Below are 19,450 nucleotides of genomic sequence, written 5' to 3'. Positions count from 1 at the left end.
TATAGTAATTGGTGTCTGTTTTCCCATCAGTGATTCTGTCCCTTGAAACAAACCCAATAGCTTGGGGTCATAGCTCACACAGTGCCCACCATTACAGAGCACAGTCTTGGATCACAGGGTTCAGGCTGTTCTGGAAATTACATAATTATCCACAGATGTCATCAAGACTATCAGTGCCCTTATGCCTCCTGGTGCCAGGGAATTCTTGAGGGGTCTTGGAGAGCCTTGGGGACACCTTCAGACCATGAAGTTCTAAGCTGGGAAGCTGTTTCTCTTCAGTGGCCTTCGGCAAGCATCTTCACTTCCCTGAGTGTGGGTTTCCATATCGGTAAAGTTTGAGTATCAAAAGGAAGCATAATGCCTAGACTATAAAGATGTTTGCTGATTTATATTACTGAATTACTTAACATTAATTGGAGTCATCTCACCTCCTAATGTAAAAGACAGACTTGTCTAAGATGACATGGGATGTCATACATGAAGAAGTGAAAGGTCTCCAGACCACGAATCTCTGCAGTTGGAAAGTGGCCAAGGAAACTCTTCTGGAGTTTTCTCTTTTTCTGCCACCCTGGTAAAGCCTTGTCAGAGCAGGCAAGTTAAAGGCCCCTGCACAGAAAGTGAGCAAGGACCTCAAGGCTGTGGTTCAAAACTTGTTACAGTTCCTAGTCCCTGCTGATTCTTTTGGAGTACAGCCCACGCTCCCTTTCTTTTATTTTTGAGATTGTAATTATATCATTTTCCCCTCCCCTTTCCTCCCTTGGAACCCTCACATCTGCACCTTTTTGCTGTTTTTTTTTTTTTTCAAGCCTTGTGTTCTTTTTCTTAATGAATTTGTTTTATATTCCTGCCTCAGTTTCCCCTCCCTCCTCTCCTCCCAGTCCCTCCCCCCACTCTTCTGTTCCTACCCCTGCCCCCAATCCACATCACCTCCGTTTCTGTTTAGGAAAGGGCAGGTCTCCCATGAGTATCAACAAAACATAAGCCTTGTGTTCTTACCTTGGAGTAATAGAGAGCCTTGGCTTTGACGCTGCACGGGCATCCTCAGTTGAATGTGTGTGATCTTTTCCTGCTTGCTGGAGCAAGCGTCCCCAGGGAATCTGCAAGCCCTGGTTTTGTGATTTCTAAGGCATAACATGCACTGATATTCTACATGGTGGTTAAGGGAAAGCAAGTGAGATCATAATTTGTTAATTCTATGGAGAGCACAGACAGATCCATCAAAGAGAAGATTATCTTTTTAAAGAGTGGAGATGAGGCAATATTTAGAATTGATATGAGGAAAACTGAATCATAAGTATATTTAAATTTTTCAGATTTATTTTACTTTGTGGATATGAGTGTTTTGCCTCCATGTATGTCTGGGCATTATGTGTGTGCCTGGTGCCCAGGGAGGTCAGAAGAGGCTGTCAGATCCCCTGGAACTGGAGTTGCTGGTGGTTCTGAGCCATCATGTGGGTGCTGGGACTCGAACCCAGGTCCTCTGCAAGAGCAACACGTGCTCTTAACGGCTAAGTCATCTCTCTAGCCCCAAAAACAGATTGATGTTTTTAAAAGGGTGTGTGTTAAACCAAAAAAACTAAAACAAGGGGCATAAAGTAGCTTCCTCTAAAAGTCACTAAAGATGAACATCTGCATTTACTTATGTGGAACTACATTAGTAATGATGCACATAGAATTTTAGATCTAAGAAAACTTGAATTTTAGGGGAAACTAGGGTTACACTTATTTTGTCAGTGAATGATATGTTTACATTAAGAGCTGAGCAATGGGGCATTTTTTGATCGATTTCAAGACAATAGCAGAAGAAGCAGAGCAGAAGCGCTGCCTGCCCTACACTTTCAGAATTTCATAAATGTTTGCCAAGCAACAAGCATATGAGAAGCAATTTTCTGGAAAATGTGACCATTTCATGCAATGCCCAGTGTCCTATAGACAACATTTTTAATTGCTATCTGGGAGGCGGTACTGATGAGCCAGTTTCTCAGATGAACAACCCGAGGCTCATGGGAATTCATCTGAATCCCCCAGGAATAAAGTGGCAGGACTCAAATTTGGTGCCAATTCTTGCCACTACTTATATTTAATAATTAAGGAAGTCATGATTTCATTAAGTCACACTCCCAGAACCATCAGGAAAGTCAGGAGATATTTATGTCCTCTTTCAAGCTGTGTTTAGGAAACAAAGTACTTGGGGCAGGACCTGGCAATTATCTCTTAAGTTAAACTCGGGTTCCTAGTAGTCTGCACACACACACACACACACACACACACACACACACACACACACACCCCTACCTTTTGCATTTCTCTCCTAAGTGCTACCACTGATTTTTGATAATATCTTTTAAGCAGGATGTAGATAGGTATCTATTTACTAAATCAGGAAGCTTAAGATGTGGTTTCTTATGTGTTCGAAATAGGCTATAAATTCCACTCTGGAAATCCCCACAGAACTCAAACCTTGATGCTCTGAAGGGTGAGAAAACTGGACTCTGCAATCATATAAATGATGTTAATCCTGACTATTGTACGAAATGAGTGTATAAACTGACTTGAAATATCTTTTGTTTATTTTAGCCACTTATGAAATTGAAATTGAAGAACTCCGAAAGGTATTGCTTCTCCTGTCCTTACTGATGATATGTGATTAAGAGTAGCATACTCCCAAAAGACGTGAGTCTAGGGTCCTTTCCAGCCAGACGAAAGCTCCCTATTTGAAGCAGGCTTTTTCTAGGTTCTAGTGGTCAGGGTTCTGAACCCCAGGCCTTTAATACAGAATTAGAAGGCGTGTACTGAGATGGGCAGACATGGTCTGAATTGATTCCTGGACCCTTATCTCTTGTGGTCTGTGGCAAATGACCTTTAATAATCATTTCTTTCAGAGAGAAATGTCCTTGAAGACAATCAAATTTATATATCTTATGCTTTCAAGAAAACAGAGCCCAGAAGCATACTTCCTGGGCTCCTACCAGTGTGGTACTAAATGCCACCTTGGAAGTGATGTAGCAATTCAGTTGGGGTCCGAAGTAGAATTCCTACTGGCCTTAGTCATAGCTCCTGGCTATGACCTTGAATGTTGGTCAACAAGGACATTGTATGGGACACCTGTACAATGGGAAGAATAGAATACCTACATCTGGAGCCCTTGTGAGGGGAGCATAGGCAAGCCCTGATGGAATGGTGTGTTGAGGAGGACCTGGAACTTGGCATTCAGCTCTCTGAATCACCACTCCTCTGTAAATGGAGTGTTCCCCATGGGGACAGGAAGCTTGTTTTATCACTGTGTCTGCCACAGCAGATGTTCAGTAAATGGGGGGACCAGTACTTCTTCAAATCACAGAGAGCAGTGAAGTGTCTGAGCTCTTAGTACAGTGTCTGACACATACAGTAGGCACTTCCTGAGCACTTTTGTGGGGTCAGTTAATGGTCTAGTCCACCCTCAGTGGGTACATTTTGTTTTCAAGCTGGGCAAGCAGAGTCCAATGTCATCTTTTTTGATGACTTGGCTGCAGGGCTGTGTGAGCACAGTTCACGCTCTTACGAGATACTCCTGGATCCTTGCAGAAGGCCTGGTTGCCTCACATCAGACTATTTTCTGTGGTTGTCCTCCTTTCTGGCAATTACCCAGTCTGCCTCCTGCTGGCATGTTGGTGTCTAGCAGCGAGCCCTTTATTTGATCAAGAATTGCACAACATTCAGTCCCCAAGATTACCCTGGGTGTCAGTACCCCTGCCTCCAACTATAAACAATGACTCGATGACTCGACTCGAGGGCTCAGAGCTATTAAGTAGCCAGTAATTAACATTCAAAGTATTTAAAAAAGGTTCCATGCGACTTGTTTACTGGTACTGATTTGCTAGAATTCTTCGAAGAACCACTAGTCGCTGAACTGAGGCCTGCAGGGCACTCCTCTAAGGGCTGTCTAGGCTGTGGAGACTACTTTCAGATTCTTATTTTCTGTTTTCTTCAGGGTTCTTGGCTAGATTCCAAACAATTAATGACAACAGATGTGGGACCAGTGATTAAGGGGAAGGGGGTTTTTGTTATGTTGTGACCACTGGGATGTAATCTTAACAAAAACTAAATCTCTGCCATTTAAGGGTGGAATTTGGATCAGAGAGCCTGTAGTTAGGGCGCCATCCAAGCAAGACTCACACACTGACCTTTGGCAACGGAAACTGCCCAGATGCCACGAGCTGTACATCCAGAAGCTCTTCTCCTTCAGGGGCATGCCTGGAAAGGGAGGCAGAGAAAACTGTCCAAGTCATGTTATGTGCTGTAACTTACAAGCACTGCACCTTCAGAAACACTGCTTTCTTTTCTGTGTGAGCTTCAGCCCCACGCGCAGGAGTCCATGGAACGCTCTGTGGCCATGGCCTGCTCTGGCCACATCCTGAGACTTCACCTCCCGCTTGATCACGTCACCTGATGATCTATATAACCAACAGCAGAGCCTGCTTTGGGTAACCTCACAGAAATGACCGTTTTCCTCTTTGTTTTCAGCCTTGGAGGAGTTTTCTCCATCCAGAGCTGAGGTAAGTTTTATCTCTAAAATGAAAGCACAGTCTATCCACCTCTGACTCATGATTGAATTCGTTTTCCCGCTGCGGGTTGGCTATATTCCCAGTGCATGGACTGGTCCTGTTTCCCCAGGGCCTTGTAAGACACCCAGTGCAAAGCAGGTTCTCAGTGACCCTGTCTGACTGTCCTTGCTCTTGTCATCGTAGCCCATGCTATATTCATGCAGCCAACTCTAGTGGACAAAGCAAAGAGGGGCAATTGAAGATAGAGCTGTAGACAACTCGCGGTAATCTAAAACAGACGGGCAAAATGGAGGGGATAGGGAGACAACATGATACTCCAGGGTATCCATGGAGGACTCGCAAGTATTGTGACTTAGACAGAAGAGAACTTGGATTTGTTAGCAATGTAAGATGCAAATGGCATGTTTGGAAACATTACTAGCTAATAAAAAGAGCAAGATGATCAAATAAGCTGGTGGGTTGGGGGAAACTGAGAATCCACACCCAAACAGACGTGGAGGGAAGGAATGAAGAGAGATGGAATTGGGAAGGGAGAAAAGTGGCAGACCACAGGAGGACTTAGAGTGCACCCTACGGGTACTAGAGAACTAAAAGGGTTTAAGCAAAAAATGATACTTCCACTGGTTGGAACAGGCAGAAGCTCATATAAGCTATCTGTCTGGTTGATCTGGTCCTGATTTCTCATCTTAAAGAAAGATTCACTTTTCTCAGCCGTCTCATTAGGATTGGGCCAATCTACCATCTACATGTAAGTCCTTACTTTTCCTTGGCATCTTCCTATTTCAGCCCTAGACCTAAGGATGAAGAAAACAACGTGAAGGAAAAAGAGCCATGGGAATTAGAACCTCAAAAGCGAGAGGATTCACATCGTGACCACCCTTCTGAGGTATCGGTGTCCTAGGACTCATGATGTAATTCAGAACATGGTCTTTCTCAAATACAAATCTGATCAGTGTCAGCCACTGCCTCTCTTACAAAGCTAAGAATAAAACCCCAGCCCCATTGTGGTGTATGTAAGAACATTCATAATTCAGCCCACCCCCATGTGTCTTTTGAGCCTCATCTTCAGCCTTCCCTCTCCTATTTCTTCTCCCTTTTCCCTTAGCTTAATTCTTGTCACAGCTTCCACACTACCCCTTCCGTAATATTAGGTCATTAACACTTCTCCAAATAGCCCATATCTTTGCTCATTCTGATTAATCTGCCAGATATTCCTGTCCCCTTCTATCAGTCTCCTACCTATGTTAAAAGGTATGTTTAAAAGCTCTACCTTTTAAAAGATAGAGCTTGATGAGTTCTGCTTTAGGAAGATTGCCCACATTCAGCCTCCCAATGGAAAGGAGAAATCTCTCTCTCCATCCTCTGTTGCTATGGCTGTGAACACTTCCATAAGTAATATCCTATTACACCCTAATTTCCTGTGAGTGTTCACTATGACCAACGTCTGGGATGCTCAGTCCATTGCCTGGCCTACTTCCAGAGCTTTTCACGTTGTCTTACATTCAATATAGGTCTCATAGATAAGGAAACACAGACTTGAGAAGGAGTACAGGGGAAGTAGATAGAAGGTAAATGTCAGGTAAACTGGAGGAAAGGAGGGCTACCCAGAAGCCCCCTTACATGTGGTGAGAACAGGGATGTAGGGCTAAGCCCTCTCTCAGTAGATTACTAATAATGAAACCCATCATCAGTTATTTGAGCTGCCTAGTTCTTTATCAGGAGGACTAGTGATATTTCTTCTCACAGGATGCCATGATGGTTGAGATGGAAAAAAGAGCCTGACTTGGAGTCAGCCTTCCCATAGGCCTGACTCTGCCAGGCATCCATTGGCTCTTCAGAAATAAGTGAAGGTCATGGTATGGACTCTGGGAGGATGTAGGCTCTAGTAAGACAGCACTCAACAACCTGTAATAATTAAGAGCTGTTCTCACGAAGAAACACGTTCTGAAGCCCAGAGTGCATGAGCAATGAACTGATTTGACTATCAGCCCCAGCACTGCTCTCCCTGTTGTCTGTGTTTAGGCAGGTGTATATGAAGGGACACCAGAAGAAGTCCATGAGGACAGAAGGAGTGCTCCAGCTGGAAACCCAGAAGCCATGACTGACATCACTCCGAACAGGCTCTTCCCCGAGGATATGATGCTGACCAGGCCCTACCAAGATAAGGGTAAGTTGTATTTCCCCTGGAATCTCTTCACTACTAAATTGTTTTAAAGGGGAGCATGGCCAAGATCATAATTTATTTATAAATATATAGTGACATTTATTATGTTCCTAGTAACTTGACTGTGAGGGCTGTCTTCCCCAGAGTAATGGAAAGAACACTACATTTAGAGGCAAGTGGCTTGAGTTCAAGACTACACAAGTGTGAACTTAACAGTTGTGTGGTGAGTTTGTATTCCAGTAGTTCAATTTCTCCATCAAAAAGGGAATCTGAGCATGGACCTCACAGGAGTTATGAGGACCACATCCAACAGTATGTCATGTGACAGTCTTGTTCTTTTCTTGTCTGCCTATTGGCCCTGCTCTCACCATTAGCAAACTGATATGTCATGCAGCATCACGAAGTGACTATTTCAGCTGCATTTTCTTCCTTCACATTAGTCAGAACCCTTGATTATAAACAAGAATTAAATCATACTTGGTTAAACCACATGCTTAAAGTAGGCTCATGTGGCAGAAACTCAAGGCATGCCTGGATCCAGGGACACAGATAATATCACAAGGACAAAGTGTCCCGAGTTCTCCTCTAATGTAACTGTTTTTCAGGCAGAGTCAAGTCCTATAAAGTCTAGCTGGCAGCAAGCATTCATTGATAGAGTTACAAAGTATTCTCTGATAAGCCCCAAAGGACAACTTGTAATTTTTATCTTTCCAAAGATAAAAGACATGAGTCTTATATTGTGTCTGATTGAGTCACATGCCGTCGCTGATTAAAAATCTATGATGATCTGATTGGACCAGGCTGTGTCACGTTCCCATTGAGCTAGGAGTGGGTACAGTCATTTCTACCAAACAACACACCATCTGTCTTAGTTACTTTTCTATTGTGAAGAGACACCATGACCAAGGCAACATATAGAAGAAAGAATTACAGAGGGTTTACAGTTCCAAAGGGTTGGAATTCATGGCTATCATGGCTGGAAACACGGCAGCAGTCAGGCAGGGATGGTACTGGAGCAGCTGAGAGCTCATGTCTTATCTGTAAGTACAAGGCATGTGAGGGTGAGCTAACAGGAAATGGTATGAGCTTTGAAACCCACTCAAAGCCCACCCCAGTGGCATACCTCCTCTAACAAAGCTACACCTCCTAATCCTTCCCAAATAGCTCTACCAACTGGGGACCACGTATTCAAATATATGAGCTTATGTGGACCATCCTCACCCAAACCAAGACACCATCCCATAGAAGGAAAACAAGACAGCTGTTATAAAGAGAAGCAGAGTAGATGCTGCATAGATGAAGGAAAGAAATGCCCATTGCACCAGGTGGTGCTGGTGCACACCTTTAGTCCCAGCGCTCATGAGGCAGAGGCAGACTGATCTCTGAGTTCAAGGTCAGCCTGGTCTACACAGTGAGTTCAGGATAGCCAGGGCTTCACAGAAAAACCCTGTCTTGAAAACCCAAAAAGGAAGGTCCATTGCAGCACATTAGTCCACTGAAAGCTATGGATGTGATGTATTAAAGCCAGAATAGGATGAATTCAGCGATCAAAACGTGGAATCAGCATCCTTTAAAATCTCCTCCAGTCTCATAGGCTTCCCCTGTGCCACCTACTTGCCCGCCCGTGCCCCCCCCCCCCCCCGCACCCTGCCCCTCCACCACTGCCCCGATTATCTGCTACGGTCAAATGGTTTCAGAGCATGTCATGAGCTTAAATGGTCTTACATTTTTACTTCATGTCTTTCCTCTACCTGGGATGCTCCTGTATCCCCTCTCTTAGCTTATTGTGTCCCATCACCTCTCCAAATTCATCCTTAACGTCACTTCCGAAGTTGTCTTTTCTTCAGCTCATTTCTACTTTCCAAAATACTGACTATTCTATCCTGAAAAGACTCAGGCAAACTAGGATGTATTTCTTAAAAGATACAAATAAAAGAGTTAGCAGGCAAAGCGCAGACAAGGTGAAGATGTTTTCCACATACGTATTGTATTAGTTACTTCATTGTTGTGATAAAATGCCATGACCAAGGCAACTTGAAGAAGAAGTTTATTTGGACTTGTAGTCCCTCATGGCTCGGAGGCATGGCAGCAAGTGGCGGGCATGGTGGCAGGATCAGGAAGCTGAGAACTCAATCTTCAGTGGCAAGCAGAGAGAGAGCAAACTGTATGTAGGGCGAGGCTGTTTAATCTCAAAGCCCACCCCCAGTAACAGACTTCCTCCAGCAAGGCTGTACCACCTAAACTTCCCCAAACAGTGCTACTAACTGGGAACCTAGTGTTCAACTACATGAGCCTGCAGGGGCCATTTCTCATCTAAGCCACCATACATGATTACCGATTTGACCAAGAACTCATATAGGGAATATATACATCTTTTATGTAAGCATCTTTATAGTCACAAAACACAAAACAGAAATTAATCATTAAAAAGGATGATAGATATTGAAATTGGGAAGATACTTGAACCAGCATTTCATCATAGAAGAAAGAGGGTATCCAAAAGGTAAATACGCCATGAGAGCCCAAGTTCATTGACTCTCCCTGAACTGCAAGTGAAGACTACCTGCCATCAAAACACCTGCAATGGAAGAGACTAGAAATATTCAGTGTTGGTGTAGATATGGACCAGGTAGAATATTTATATTCTGAGGAGATTGTAAACTAGGACCATCACCTTGGAAAACTGTGAATATTAAAATCAAACACATGCACATTCAATGGCCTAGACACACCAGGATGCATATATCCCTGGCAGAAACATGTATTTAATTAACAAAAATATACAAATTGATTGTGCCAGAACATTTTTATAACAGTCTCAGACTGTAAACTGTTTAAATGAAGAGGAGAATGGAGGTCTGGGCATGACAGGAGCCTGACACTTGGGAGACAGAGGTAGAATGAGAGAGCATTTAAGGCAGCCTTGACTACCTAGTGAGGACTGTGTCTTCTGAGGGGAATGCTGCAACAACAAAAACACCGAGTGGATAAATACGTCACATCCCGTCCACACACTACAAGAGAAAGTTCAGTCATAGTAAAGGAGAAGTTGCAACTAACTATCTGCAACAACCTGAAAGAATCTCTCAACATAATGCTGAATGCAAGTGTGCAGCACCAAGGAGTGCAAACTGCATCACTGCATTAGTGCAAAGGTCAAAAGTGGGTAGGATGCATCAACACTGGGAGTCAGAACAACCGTTACCTGTGGTAAGGAAGAGTGTGAAGCAGAGAGCCCCAACATTGGAGTCGCTTGCTTTGATCTGTGTGTGTGAAGATGTTCAGCTGGAGCCAGTCCTTGGTCTGTAGTTTTGTGATGTGTTCCCCTGTGTAGTATGTTGTCATTAAATCTTAAAACAGGACTAGGGATGCAGTTCAGTTGTGAGTGCTTGCCTAGCATGGACAAGACTCCAGGTTTTCAATTCACAGCACTGCAGAAGTAAAAAAAAAAAAAAAAATCATGAAAGTAAAAAATATAAAAAGGTTTTAAAAGAGCAGGTAACTATTAAACACAAACGTAACACTATACCTTCTAAAATGAGAAAATTTTAAATTTTGAAGAGCAGAAGCCTTAGTTATCAGGAGAGAGATTTAAAAAGCAGAGAAAAGTTTAAAATATGTTATAAGAAAATAGATACAAACATTTCAATAGCAGTCAATTCTGTACATGTTAAACTTACTAGCTAGAAGATGAGCTCAAATTTTTCAAAATTCAAAGTATTTTAGTGTTCTTTGCATGCCCTGTACACCTCAAGGTATGGGGGTTTAGTGATAAAAGAAACAGCCAAAGAATTCTCCTTCTGTCATGCACGTAGGACTGAAGACCCTACCTCCCATTCTGCACACACACACACACACACACACACACACACACACACACACACACACACAAATCAACTCAAAATGGATCAAGGGCCTTAGTGTAACAACTGAAACCTAACATCATGAGAAGGACACACCGGGGAAACCTTAGAAATGTAGGTATAAGCACCAATTTACACAAAACAGTGGTGAGAACTGACAAATGAGATGTACGAATACAAATGCTTCTGGCCACAAAGAAAACAGCAGAGCACACAGTCAGCCTACAGAATGAGGAGAGATCTTTGACAGCTATTTTGAGAATGTATAGAGTTCAACACTGAAAATCAAATAAGCCATTCAATAATTGGGCACATGAATACAACAGACACTTCTCAAAAGAAGTACAAATAAATTACATGGAAAAGCATTCAACTTCCTCAGCTGTCCAAGAACGTAAATCAAAACTATCCTGAGATTCCATCTTCCCCAATCAGAATGGCTATCATAACAAAAGAAAACAAACTCTAGAGAGAATGTTGAGGGGACCCTTAAACACTGCTGGTGGGAATGTGAATTAGGGCAGCTGCTATGGAAATTGATATGACAGTCTTTGAAAAAACTAAAAATGGAACAGCCACATGACACGGCTATACAGAGATGGGCGTATGAAGATAGAGAACTAAGTCAGCCCACTCGAGTTTATCAGAGCACTGCTCAAAACAGCCAAGTTATAGAGTCACCTTCAACAGAGGACTCGCTAAAGAAAATGGGACACACACACACACACACACACACACACACACACACACACACACGCACGCACTTTATGTTATTAAGAAGAATGAGGAGGATGGGGAGATGGCTCCGTTAGTAAATATCTTGCCTTGGTATGTGTGCATGAGAACTCAAATTTGGTCATTGTAACCTGTGTTTAAACAAATAAACAGTAACAATAAAAACAGGCATGATGCTATGCTTTGTAATTCCATCACTTGAGAGACAGAGATAGGCAAGATCCCTGGGACTCACTGGCCTGCCCAGTGACTTCCAGGCCAGTGAGAAAGTCTGTCTCGAAAAACAAGGGAGACAGAATCTGAGGAACAACACCTAAGTTGGACTGCTGGCTTCCATAGACACATACACACTAACACCTGGAAGAATGAAATTATCATTCGCAGGGAAGTGGGTGAAATTGGAGAGGAACTGAAAACTCAAAGGAAGTAATCATGTTCTCTCTCCTGTGGAAAGACACTGACAAGGAAGAGAAAGGGGTCCATGTGGAGGGAGGGGGTAGGTAAGACAAGATAATGGATGTGGTGAATAAGATCAAAATGCATACATTGAATATAAAAGAATGCCACAATGAACTGCATTCTTTTGTACAATTAATATATAGTAATAAAGAATCCCAGTCCCCATAGGGGTTACTTTCTGATCAAATGAAGACAGACAAAAATAATGAAACATTCTTATATGAAATGGAGGTAAATGATATAAAAAAGGAAAGAACATTAAGGAGGCCATGGACGTTGGAACTTGAATGTGTCTGTGGATGACCTCAACGGCCTCAAGTAGATCCAGAAAGGATAGTTAATCCTGCTTGTCAACTGCATTTAGAGTCATACAGGAGACATGACTCTTGACATGTCTGTGAGGGAACTTCCTGAGAGATTTAGCTGGGAAGGCTAGACCCATGCTGCCCGTGGGTCTCACCATCCCACATTCTAGAGTTCTGGACTGAATAAAGAACAGGAAAGAAGAGAAGGCAAGCTAAATAACAGCATTCAGCTCTCTTCCCTACCTGATTGTGGATGCAGCATGACCAGCTACCCCAGGCCCCTACTGCCATGACCACCCCACCATGATGGAGTGTGAGCCAAATTCAACCCCCCTTCCATAAATTGCTTTTGTCAGAGGTTACGTCATAGCAATAAAAATAGCAGAGGCATAGTGTATCTGATATAAGAATATTCTAGGAAGAAAGGAAAAAGGAGGAAATACTTCAGGCCAGAGTTGGTCGTAGGTGTTGGTCCCTGTGACTGGACCAGAGAAGCTGCAGAGAGAGAGCAGTGAGGGAAGAAGGCCAGCACAGGCTTTTCGAAATCCCTTCGAGAGCTTTGGCCTTTGCTCTCAGCGAGACTTTTTTTCAAACCATCAAGAACTTCCGGCACACAAAAAAGTCATGATCAGAGTTGTGTTTTAAAGAACAACCTGGCTGAGACTAGATCAGTTATAAGCTAAGTCGGAGAATTTGTTGTTATTGTAGTGATTTAGGTGAGAGGTTTGGTGGAGGGCTCTGTGATAGAACTGTGGAGGTGTGCCTGGATTTACCATGACACCTCCTTAGAGATAACAGGTGAATGTTGATAGGATGTGAGATATGGAAGAAAAGAAGGGTGTCTCCAACACTTGGGGCCTGAGATACCCGAGCAATGGGAAAGGTATTATCAACTTTTTTAGAGGACAGTAGATTCAGAGACTAGAAAATTTTAAAAAGGAAATCATGAGATTGGTATGAAATCCAATATGCCAAATGGAAATGGCATGAGGGATTATGGTGGATCTGGAATTGTCTGTTGAAGATATACATTTGTGAATTATGTTTCTAAGATGATTCCATAGTGCTTTTCATGAACTAATAAGGAAGATTAAGAATCGAGGGACTGGAGAGATGGTTCAGTGGTTAAGAGCACTTGGTCATACAGAGGATCTGGGTTTGGTTCCCAGCACCCAATGTGGTAGTTCACAGTCATCCATAACTCCAGTTCCAGCGGATCCAACATCCTCTTCTGGCCTCCACAGGCACTAGGTCCACATGTGATGTACACACATACATGCAGGCAAAACACTCAAAACCTATAAGGTAGAATAAAAACATTTTTAAAAGGAAAGAAAAAGTGCCCAACTATGTGCTTAGCATCTTATTTTTGCTAAAACTATCCTGCTAACTTCTCTAGAAAAAGTGAACCACCTTCCTCTGGGAACTAACCCTCTTTTGAAGTACTTTGAGGGTCACATACTTCTTGCAATAGGATAAAATCTTCTCATTTGGCTCATTTAATTAATAGATACCGGCCACTTTCCTTATTGCATATTTTTAGATACACTTCTTAGGATAAGTAGTTTGTGTCTGAAATGAAAATAGCTCTGAAGCACCCACAGACTGAATATGAAGCTACACCAACTGACAAAGAGGTGACAGTTTTATGGTTATGACAAGTTTACAGCTGAGAACTATTTATCGGGTTGGCTACCCATGCAAACAATCCTTATGGACTTTTCACATTGGCACATTATCTTCTAGTTAATTTTATGATTAATAATACATGTTGATGTCTGTTCAATTAACTTAAGAAACTTTAAGAAAGATAAAAACTACCAAAAGGCCGGGCGGTGGTGGCGCACCTCCCAGCACTTGGGAGGCAGACATAGGCAGATATCTGTGAGTTCAAGGCCAGCCTGGTCTACAAAGCAAGTTCCAGGAAAGGCGCAAAGCTACACAGAGAAACCCTGTCTCGAAAAACCAAAAAAAAAAAAAAAAAAAAAAAACTACCAAAAGACTACACACAGGCCGTTTTGATGGTGGAGAAAATCTCTGAGGCTGAAGGACTTCAGCACAGAGGATCAGAAGCAATGGGAAGAGTCGTTAATCTGGGGAAGAGCTTTGGTTTGCTGGGGAATTAGCACTCTTTATGAACATGTGCTTGATCCTTGCACAGTCACATGGAAGGGGCTGTTAGTTACTGTTATTGGTTGTTTTTACTCTTTTGGGTGGCCCACCACGCAGCTCCCAAATAAAGGAGGCTTATTCTTACTTATAAATGCCTTAGCTTGGCTTATTTCTAGCCAGCTATTCTTAACTTAAACTATCCCGTCTATCTTTTCCCTCTGGGCTTTTACCTTTCTCTATTTCTTTATATCTTTCTTTCCTTCTTATTCTGTGTCTGGCTGTGTAGCTGGGTGGCTGGCCCCTTCTTCTCTCATTCCTTCATCTCTCTTGCTCCCTGATCTTTCTTGCTTCTTCTCCTTCTATTTATTCTCTCTGTCTGCCAGCCCTGCCTATCCTTTCTCCTGCTTCGCTATTGGCCATTCAGCTCTTTATCAGACCAATTGGGTGTTTTAGACAGGCAAGTAACACAGCTTCACAGAGTTAAACAAATGCAACATAAAAGAATGCAACACATCTTTGCATCATTAAAACAAATGTTCCACAGCCTAAACAAATGTAACACATCTTAAAATAATATTCCACAACAAGTTACCTCAACTTCAGGGATTTGTAACAGACTCTGCAAGACGACGGTGGCTTATCCCAGACCATGCAGACCATGTTTCATTGGCACAGTGACTAAAGGACAGAACAGAGGAAAGTTTGATTTGGTCTCAGAGTTTTGCTCCATAGTCCTCGGCTCTGCTACTTCTAGGGTTGTAGTAGGGCAGAGCATCAGAGTTGTGAAAGCATGTGGGGACGATGTAGGTCATGGTGGACAGGAAGCCGAGAGCAAAGACAGGATAGGGATAGCCTTTAAAGGGTTACTCTCTACTGACCTGCTTCCTCTAAGCAGGCTCTACCTCCTGAAGTTTCCAGAACCTTACAAAACAATGTCTCCATGGAAAACAGAGCATCAGACACATGAGCCTTGGGGGACATCTCCTGCTAAAATGAGCGCATGCCCAGAAGGCATTCCACTTTCTTCACCCGTAGTCTGCCTTTTCCTGCGGGTGCAGCATCGCCAGGGATGAGTACAGAGGTGTCCCTAATAGCTGATGATGATGTCTCAGGGCTTCTCCTATTTCCCTTACAGGTGGGTATGTGGAGGCTTTGGAGGTGACCAAAGAAACCCCAAGTCCAAGTACCATTAGGTCAAACTCCTCTTCAGAGGAGACTTATGACGATGTGGGGTGCTCCAGAGAAGATCTGTAAGTGTCCTCTCACCTTCCAGAAGGAGGGATGTGGCAAAACTGTGGAGGTGCGCCGGGTTAATGGTCTGTATATCTTTCTCCACAGACCCAAGTGGGACTTCTCCAGCTCATTCACCTCAGACAGCGGTAAGTGCTGGTTGGAATCACAGAGTGGTGCTGAGGCTGAGCCGTGATGGTGGACTTTTCTTTGGACACATTTTCAGTGATTAGGAACTGGATGTGGAGATGAAGAGCAGTGGTACAGAGGCATGGGTTTAGAGGAGGGAAGGGCATTCTTGTGGCAGAAAGCCTCTCCACATGAAACTGCTCTTTTTGCCCTGCCTTAACAGAGCAAGTCTGATAAGTGGTGTGTGCATTTATTTAAAACACCATCAGGGCTTCCTAGTGCTTATTAATTTTTGATTATGTGGATGTGGGTATGAGTGGGGGCAGGTGTGCATGTATGTACAAGTGCCTGTGGAGGCCAATTGTGTTAGGTTCCATGGAGCTGGAGGTTTTGCCATTTTTTAAATCTACCCTATGTGTGTGTGGGAACTGAACTTGGGCCCTTTGCAATCGAAGTATGTGGCCCCAACTTCCTAGTGCTTTTAATATCAATATCAACAGGGCCTAAAGCAGTGGTTCTCAACCTTCCTAATGCTGCAACCCTTTAATACAGTTCCTCATGTTGTGGTGACCACCCCCCACTATAAAATTGTTTCCATTGCTACTTCATAATGGTAATTTTGCTACTGTTATAAATCATAATGTAAATATCTAATATGCAAGATATTTAATATGTGACCCTGGTGGAAGGGTTGTTAGACCTCCAAAGGGTCATGACCCGCAGGTTGAGAATCTCTGGCCTAAAGGCTTTGGCTGGCCTGCCCCTCTTTCCAACATCTGTGTAGCTTCATCTCATACTATACTCAGTTTTCCCCTTTAAGAGGCTTTCCTGTCAACTCTGCCTCTGCAATGCCAACCAGAAGATGTCTGCAGGTGCCCATGCCCATTTAAAGTAATACTTGGTGACTAAGCATTCAAAGATATGAGCCTCTGGGGCTAGTCTCAAATCTCTACAGAGGATACTTATTTTTCAGGTAGTATTTTCCAATAACTTGTAAAATAGCAGGTTTTTCATATCTTTTATTTTTGTAGAGATCCATAGTTATGTTTACCTCCCTCCTTTTCCCCTTTTCTCCTATCTTTCCCATTTCCTGCTTAGACCTACGTAGTGAGTTTCAGGATAGCCTGGGCTAAAGAGTGAAACAGTCTCTCTCTTTGTAATATATATTTCATACACACACACACACACACACACACACACACACACACACACACACACACACACACACCACACAACGGGCTAATCAAATACTATTCTGGGCTGGCTCCTTAGAGTCCAGAAATTTGACACGTATCCAATATTCACTCTTTAATAAGAGAACAGAGGTACAGAGAGAAGTTAAAGAACTCTGCATGCTCACTGTATTCCAGCAAAGTTTGAAACTCTAACATTTATACATTGACTCCAATGCTGTTTCCTGTAGACTATTTCCAGGATACCATCTGTGTCCATCTGTGTATATTAAACTTGTGTGTTAGGCTGGTGCAAAGGGAGACGTTCTTTAGTGTACATGGGTTTTCCTTTGTTTCCCCAGTGTTTAGCATGCTGTCTCATGCATGGATGACCACAGCTGTTCTGCACTAACTGTGGGAAGGAAGGAGGGTGAAGGGCATATATCTGTTGAGAAATGAGCTGCCTTTGGCTGAACCAGATCCCACATGGAATCAGACGCAGAAGACATGCCTAATTCTCATTTATACAGCTTTATAGATGTTTATGAATTTTTATCACGTGCTTATGAAAACATGCATATACATCAACAAAACTCACTTAGCTAAATAAAAAAACAAAGTTGAAAGTACTTGGCAGCTCATGTTTTTTTTTTTTTTGTGTGTGTGTGTGTGTGTGTGCTTCTTAATTTCAGAGGAAAATAGTGAAGACATGTATGAAGATATCTACAAAGCAAAGAATAATGACCAAAAAACAAGGTGAGTTTCTTTCTTGGATTTGGATTGTATGCTGATAGTGTTTCTTGTTTACCTAGTAAGCCAGGGTTGAAAACATGGCGCCATCCCCTACCACCATTGTTGGGGAAGATTGCTCCGAGTGATGATATGTTACTGAAATAACTGCATTGTCATTGGCAGCATATTCCCTAGCATGTGCAATCATACATCATAAGATTGAAGATTCGTTGCTTTCTCCTTGGAGAAAATGTTCATTTTCTAGAGTAGAGAACTTTTATATTATGTGTTAAGAAGTAGTTGAGACAGGGGAAGTAAATAACAACAGACTTTGTCTTGGCTTTATAGTTGCTTTTCCAGGATCAAAGCAGTAAATATAACTTAGCTTTTGTCTTTGTGAGTTAGTCAGACTCTGGGATTTGGGATTTCCTCACAGGTATTGCAGATGATGTTTGCTCAAATGATCAACACTGGTCAAGTTTAATTATGAAGAGCAAGGAAAAGAAAAGAGCATAGTCAACAGTGAAGAGTCTGGGGATAAGGGACACTGTGATACTGGGCTGGTTATGTAGGTGAACTCTCTTTAGACTACATCCTCCTAAACCAAGATGATATTAGAATTTCATCATCAGCTGACCCATCAATATGTCACCACTACTGTACACTCAGTTACTGAAGAGTATGTTGAAAATCAGTGATGGCAATTCCAGGAACCAGTAATTCCTCTGATGTGTCTCTAGCATCATTTAGGAGTGAGTGTTTCCCCAAATTATTTTCTCCTCATGAAGGAAGACTTTGCTTCATAATCTCTACAAAAATGAACACTGCTTGTGGTAGATGAATGTTTGGACACACTATAATTCCTCTTTCCATGGCTACCTCAGATATGCTTTGTATTAGGGTCCCAGAAAATTTCACTCCTAATTGCTGAGGCCTTTCCTTGCACTTCCTCAAGGGAGTCTCTTTCAGACGTGAGGCTGGTCCTTGATAAGCCAATAGCATTCTATCCCAATTCTAGGACCGTCTCAAATGCCGTGTTGTTTTATCTCCTCATTCCTCTTAGTGTAGATGGAAGAGCAGCCCTGAGAAGACTGCAGCAGCTCTTCAGGAACGAGAAGGGCATATTCAGAATGAAGAAAGCCAAGTCAAATGTCAGGTAAACGGGCCCCATTAGCTTTTCTTCCTGGAGTTTACCAGCAACACTGTCTTTCACACACATGCTTGCTGTTTTCCTTCCAATTCTCAGCACCGGTGACAAGAGTGTCAGAACTATAACTATAAAGCCCCAGTACATGACACCCTAAAAAACCAGTGAGAAAAATAATTACCAGTATAGGCAAGCAAGATCCAGAATGGAAAATTTGTAGTCTTCCTTGGCTCCTAGTGTCATTATCACTAAATATTATGTTAGTAGTTATATCCTTTTATGTTCTCTTGAACTCACACTCTCCAGTAGTCTTCATGTTCTCTTGTTCACACATACTCCAGTGGTCTTCATGTTCTCTTGTCCACACTCTCCAGTGGTCTTCATGTTCTCTTGTCCACACTCTCCAGTGGTCTTCATGTTCTCTTGTCCACACCTACTCCAGTAGTCTTCATGTTCTCTTGTCCACACCCTCCAGTGGTCTTCATGTTCTCATGTCCACACATACTCCAGTGGTCTTCATGTTCTCTTGGACCCACACTCTCCAGTGGTCTTCATGTTCTCTTGTCCACACATACTCCAGTGGTCTTCATGTTCTCTTGTCCACACTCTCCAGTGGTCTTCATGTTCTCTTGTCCACACATACTCCAGTGGTCTTCATGTTCTCTTGGACCCACACTCTCCAGTGGTCTTCATGTTCTCTTGTCCACACCCTCCAGTGGTCTTCATGTTCTCATGTCCACACATACTCCAGTGGTCTTCATGTTCTCTTGTCCACACTTTCCAGTGGTCTTCATGTTCTCTTGGACCCACACCCTCCAGTGGTCTTCATGTTCTCATGTCCACACATACTCCAGTGGT

At 42.8% G+C, this 19,450-nt stretch overlaps 1 protein-coding gene across 1 annotated transcript in view; it reads left to right on the top strand.

The window, feature by feature from the left end:
- The window catches only part of Fyb2 (FYN binding protein 2), a 127,086-nt gene that overhangs the window by 87,880 nt on the left and 19,756 nt on the right, over positions 1 to 19,450 (top strand). The window contains exons 7-14 of the mRNA XM_052718354.1: positions 2,578 to 2,612; positions 4,504 to 4,535; positions 5,331 to 5,430; positions 6,567 to 6,711; positions 15,318 to 15,432; positions 15,521 to 15,561; positions 17,406 to 17,469; positions 18,509 to 18,601. Coding sequence (XP_052574314.1) covers positions 2,578 to 2,612; positions 4,504 to 4,535; positions 5,331 to 5,430; positions 6,567 to 6,711; positions 15,318 to 15,432; positions 15,521 to 15,561; positions 17,406 to 17,469; positions 18,509 to 18,601 — 625 coding nt within the window. The remainder of the gene's footprint in view (positions 1 to 2,577; positions 2,613 to 4,503; positions 4,536 to 5,330; positions 5,431 to 6,566; positions 6,712 to 15,317; positions 15,433 to 15,520; positions 15,562 to 17,405; positions 17,470 to 18,508; positions 18,602 to 19,450) is intronic.

The sequence above is a fragment of the Peromyscus californicus genome, unplaced genomic scaffold, assembly GCF_007827085.1.
Source record: "Peromyscus californicus insignis strain IS unplaced genomic scaffold, ASM782708v3 Scaffold_5__1_contigs__length_169319896, whole genome shotgun sequence".
Classification (NCBI taxonomy): Eukaryota; Metazoa; Chordata; class Mammalia; order Rodentia; family Cricetidae; genus Peromyscus; species Peromyscus californicus.
The sequence above is the reverse complement of the archived record's forward strand: the minus strand, read 5'-3'. Positions and strand labels throughout refer to the sequence as shown.